The 5,278-nt window shown below is 59.0% G+C and overlaps 1 protein-coding gene across 1 annotated transcript in view; it reads left to right on the forward strand.

Moving 5' to 3' along the window:
• ETS1 (ETS proto-oncogene 1, transcription factor) overlaps positions 1–5,278 on the forward strand; it is an 84,719-nt gene that overhangs the window by 74,920 nt on the left and 4,521 nt on the right. Inside the window, exon 9 of the mRNA XM_005427899.2 lies at positions 5,247–5,278. This exon is cut by the window's right edge and continues 87 nt beyond it. Coding sequence (XP_005427956.1) covers positions 5,247–5,278 — 32 coding nt within the window. The remainder of the gene's footprint in view (positions 1–5,246) is intronic.

Raw genomic sequence — 5,278 nt, forward strand, 5'->3', positions numbered from 1 at the left:
CACTCCAGCTCTCTGCTGAGCTGGACCTGCCCAGGCCAGGCCTTGCTGAGCCTGGCTGGCAGCACCCACAGGGCTGTGCCATGGGGCCCAGATGTGCCCCAGCCCTGCAGTGTGTGAGCTGCTGTGAGCAGAGCCTGAGCCTCCCGGGCTGTTGGTGAGTGATGTTATCTGTGCCCAGCAGTGAGAGCACAGCTGCTGTTTTGCAAGAAAGCCGAGGCGGTGCCAAGGAAAGTGGATCCCTTTCAGACCAGCTCAGGTGCTGCTGCCCCTCCCCCTGTGCTCTGCTGCTGCTCTGGAGCCTCCAGAGGCGAGATCCCCCCTGTGCTGTGGCCACCAGCACCCAAAACTCTGCCAGCAGCTGCCTTCCTGTCCCCTTTCCTGCCTCACTCCAGGGCAGTGGCTGTCCCTGCCTCCCCTTCCCCAGCCTGTGCTGCAGCATTCCTGGATTGCAGCTCCTTCCCTGCCTGCCCTGCTGGAGCACAGTGGCCATGTGGGCATGGCAGGGCACAGGAGCTGGGGGCTGCAGGCACCCCCCTCCTGTGCCCAGCAGCACAACAGCTCCTCTGGCCCTGCTGGGATGCAGGGGATGGGGTCACCCTGCTCCTCCTGGCTCTTGTCCTTCATGTCCTGCCCCTCCTGGCTCATGAGCTTCATGTCCTGCTCTTCCTGGCTCATGTCCTTCACTTGCTCCTCCTGGCTCATGTCCTTCACTTGCTCTTCCTGGCTCTTGTCCTTCATGTCCTGCCCTCGCAGGTGACTTCAGGGTGACCACCCAGCAGCTCCTGCCCCCTTCTGCCTCAGGCAGGGCCCAATGGGCTCCGTGCCCTTGTGGCCTCCCCAGGGTGGAGACTGCAGGGTGGCACCAGGGCCGGTTCAGTGGCTCCTGCCCCAGCTGCAGGACGTGCACACGAGAGCAAACCCAGCCCCATGCACTGCTGCCCAAGCGTGGCAAAGCTCAGCTCTGCCCAGGGCTGCTCCAGCCCGGGGGTGCTGGGGGCAGCAGCTCTGCCTGGGTCTCCTGCAGACACCCAGCTGGTGCTGCCCAGCAGCTCCTGGCCTGCAGGACACTGTCAGGGGGCTGTGGAGCTCACAGAGCCCCTGGTGTCAGCCTCGAGTTCAGGGACAGGGTGGGACTCTTGGGGCTGTCCCATGCAGGGCCAGGAGCTGGGGTTGATGATCTGTGTGGATGTCTTCCCACTCGTGAGATTCTATGAGATCAGTCCTCCCAACACCCACTTCTGAGAGCAGAGGAGCTGCAGCAGGGGAGCAGCTCTGGCCTGGACAGCCCCTGGCTGCGTTCCTGCCTGCAGTCATGGCCATGTTGCTCCCTAGGGAAGGAGGAAGGAGTTCCTGGGTCCTCTCCTGCTTTTTCACAGCTGTTCCATGGAGATGCTCCATCTGAGCTCCAGCACTTTGCAGTGTCTGATGCCTGCAGCAGCCTGGGCAGGAGCTGGGCAGGAGCTGTGGGAGCTGCTCTGACGAGGGAGCGATGGGGACCAGCACTCCCAACACTCTGGGGGATTTGGGGACTGTGGTGCCATCCAAGGGGTGGGCAGGCTGGCAGGTGATGGGGCAGGGGCTGTTTTGGAGCCGTTGCCAGGGCTGGTTGTTTTGTGGGGCTGGAACCACAAACCGCAGAGCGCCAGGCAAAGGTGCCTCGCTGGGGGTTGGTAGGTGGGGTTTTTTTGTCTTCTTGTCTTGTTTGAACCAAGGGAAACAAAACAGAGGCCGTTGGGAGGGGTGGGTGTGTAGAACCGTCCCAAGAGAGACAGCAGGGCTGGGGTTGTGCCCTCCCTGTCTGCCCCAGCTGGGCGGTGCCACCGTCACTGTGCCACTGGAACGGCCCCACCCGGGACAGTCTGGTGTCCCCGTGGCTGGGAAGGAGGTGGGGACCTGTCCTGCCCCAGGAGGGATGGCACAGGGATGGTGTGGCACCAAAGCCTTGGCTCTGGGCACACCAGCAGGGCCTGGTGCTGAGGAAGCCCCACTCAGGCAGTGGTTCCAGTTCCCACTGACCCGACCCAGGGGAATATTTTCCCCCTGACGCCGCAGAATTCCTGTGGTGTGACAGTGCTGCTGAAGGACCCTGTTCTGTTCAGTGCCACCAAGGCCAGACCGGGCCCCCATTGTGGGCGCTATTTTTAGCAGCCCCGTGGGTGCAGGAGGTCGTGGTGGGGTGGGAGGACACCCCCACCCCTCTGAGTCCTCCCCTTGTCTTTTGTGGAGCAGGGGCTGCCCCCAGCCCCCAGCCAGGGCTGGGCCCGCTCTGGGAAGCCCCTGGATGTGTGTGGAAGGAGCAATGCCATAAAAGCTGCCTTGTGCCCCTCCAGCTCATGCTTGGAGCTGCACCCCAATCCAGGCTGTGTGAGCAGGGGGTTGTTTTGGGATAACCAAGGCAGCAGATCCTGTGCTGGGGGACACCCACTGGCATTGGGACAGCCTGGCTGTGTGGAGTGATCCCAGCCCGTGGGATCCCATGGAGTGATCCCAACCTGGCATCCTGATGGGGATTTCCAGCCCTGGCTGGGGTGAGGGGAAGGGTTGGAGCACAAGGGATGGAAAATGGGCGCTGCTCCCAGCTCCTGTGGATGAGGAGGTTTGGGTGCAGGGACAAGCCTGGGAGCTTGCCCTGTGACATTGAGGGCAGTGGCATTGCTGCATGAGCCGCCCTGAGATCCTATGGGAAGATATTCCCTGCTCCTTGCTGGCTGCAGAGTGGCTCATTTGTGGAGCCCCCCCTCCCAGCAGTAATTACAGCTGCAGCAGATGATGTCCTGACCTCCAGCACTGCTCCCTGCTCTGTCTCCTCCCTGCCTGGCTGATTTGGGGCACAGGCCTGGGCATGTGCTGGGGTTTGGCTCCTGCCACCTCGCTGCCATCTCGAGCAGTGCCACATCTGCCAGGCTCCACTGCCTCCCCCTCGGGCAGGGAGGGGGCGTTTGCAGGAGCTGGGACATGCCTGGAGCCGGGCACAAACACATTCCTCACATAACTGCCTGTCCAGGAGAGGAATCTGGGGCTTTACGCGTGTCCTGCAGGCAGCTCAGAATAGACCTTGGGAATCCCTGTTCCAGGGATGACACCACTTCCTTGGAAATCCCAAAATACCCAGCAGGGTGGCACTGGGGGCGGTGGCAGGAGCCCTACCTTGCTTGCTGCAGAGAGGGCAGGAATTCCTGAGTTTCCCAGCACCTCTTCCTGCCAGCTGGCAACCAAACAGGAATGGCACTGGCCATTGGCTGGACCCTCCAAAGATCCTGCAGGGCCAGGGTGGCCCAGGGGTGTTTTGAGGGCAGCTCCTCATTCAAGAACCCAGGTGATAAATTTCCATTCCTCTTATTCTGGGGAAGGAATAAACTAAAAATCCTTATTCTTCAGCTGGGCAGGAGAGAAATCAAAGAGAGGGGATGGACCTGGCCTTGGACACGTGGGCTGTGTCTCTGTTAACTTGATTTGGGTGTTGGATGCTTCCTGGCTGTGTGTGGGGAGTTGGTGTGAGGCCAGATGGGCCAAGAGAACTCATCCCCTTGGGGATTCACCTGTGGAGGACCTCAGGCAGCCACTAAAGCCTTTCCCCAGTGTTTTCTCTGCATTTGGAGCTCACTGCTATAAATAGGCCTGAGCCTGGAGATGTGGTGGCACTTCAGGCCAGGCTTTTCACTCCTCCCTTTCAATGAGAGGTGAAGGCATCATCCGCATTTCCTCCCTCATTCTGGCGTGGATAATCCAGCTCCATCCCTGCTGGAGAGCATGGCTGTGGAGTCAACATCTTGGCAAGCTCCAGGGAGCAGCGGGCTGGAGCCTTTCCCCGCCGGGTCCCTTCCCCTTTCCAGCAGTTTGAGCTCCCTGCCCTGCCCTGCCCTGCCCTGCCTGGGGCTGTGATAACCCCAAGGGCTGGCTCTGACAAAGCCCTGGAGTGGTTCCACAGGGATAACAGGAGGGAAACAATTTGGGCAGGGCTGGATGGGACACAGCCATTCCTGTGTCCTGGAGCCAGCTCTCTCATTTCCTCCTCCCCAGCAGCTTTGGAGTCATTTAAAACCTTATGGAGAAGGGGAGCCCTCCCTTCCCTCCGTGGGTTATCCCACAGCCGCAGCTCAGACAGCATCCCTTGTCATTCCTGGAAACAGCCTGGGCTCTGTCCCTTTTTCTGAGCCCATAACTCATTTTTTCCCTGCTTGAAGCTTTGCTCAGTGTTGTCAGCACTGAGATTACCCCAGCTAATCCAGCCTCTGCAACTCCCTGTGGGATAAATAATTTCCTCTCTCCTCTGGCTGTCTTGTTATAATTATTGTCATAATTAATGGTCTATTCCAAGCTGGGTTTAAACCATGGCAGGGTCTCCCCAAAACACCTTACCCACAGCTAAGTGCAATACTTGGGTGTAGCCAAATTTGTAAGTTGCTCATCAAAGAGATTTTAGCTCCAGGGCTTCTCCTCTACCTTGGATTGGGACACAAGCCTAAGGGAGGGATAAATATTTCAGAATTCCTCCATGACTCCAGCCCAACCTCACCACAGGCTCTTACTGGGAGTGCTGGGACAAATTGGTGATGGCCCAAGGGAGAGATTGGAGGGGAGGTGGAGAGCAGGTGTGGAAGGAGAGGTGGAATGCCCATGGCATGGGATGCCCTGCATCACCTTGTGCCTCTCCAGCGGGGCCAGGGGAGCAGCAGCCACAGGGAGATTCTGTGTGGATTTGCTGAGGCTGTGCCAGTGAGGAGATCCTGGGCTGGGGAGCTCTGTGTGCCCCCGCCCTCCCCACGAGCCTGCAGAGCCCATTCCTGCAGCAACACGCCCTGGAAAGAGGCCAAGGAATTCTGTGCCTGGGTCGCCCTTATCTGGATCAGCAGCACAGAGCAAAGAGTCACGGCCGGGAAGCGGAGTCTGCCGGAGTTCAGCCGTGCCCGGCGGCTCCTTGGCACAGGGATTGGCGCTGCTGCCGTGCCAAGGCAGTGACTCCTCCTGTTTGTGTGCCAGAAAAATAATCCTATTTATGTAACTCCACGTGAAGCATTCCAGAGCATGAATATTCAGCTCTTCCTTCAAATAGGAAGCTCTGTTACCTGTAGGGTTTAACTCTCAGCTCAGCTCCTGCCCTGTGGCTGCTGGTGCCTCTTTTTGACAGGAGAAGGCTTTATTTTACTCAGTGAGCACCTTTTGTATGAGAATTTTCCCCCCTCTGTGATAGACCAAACTGTGCTTTTCCTGGCGTTAATATCCCATGTTTCCTTTGTCTTTTTTAGGCAGTGGACCCATCCAGCTGTGGCAATTCCTG

This window comes from Geospiza fortis, unplaced genomic scaffold, assembly GCF_000277835.1.
Source record: "Geospiza fortis unplaced genomic scaffold, GeoFor_1.0 scaffold140, whole genome shotgun sequence".
Classification (NCBI taxonomy): Eukaryota; Metazoa; Chordata; class Aves; order Passeriformes; family Thraupidae; genus Geospiza; species Geospiza fortis.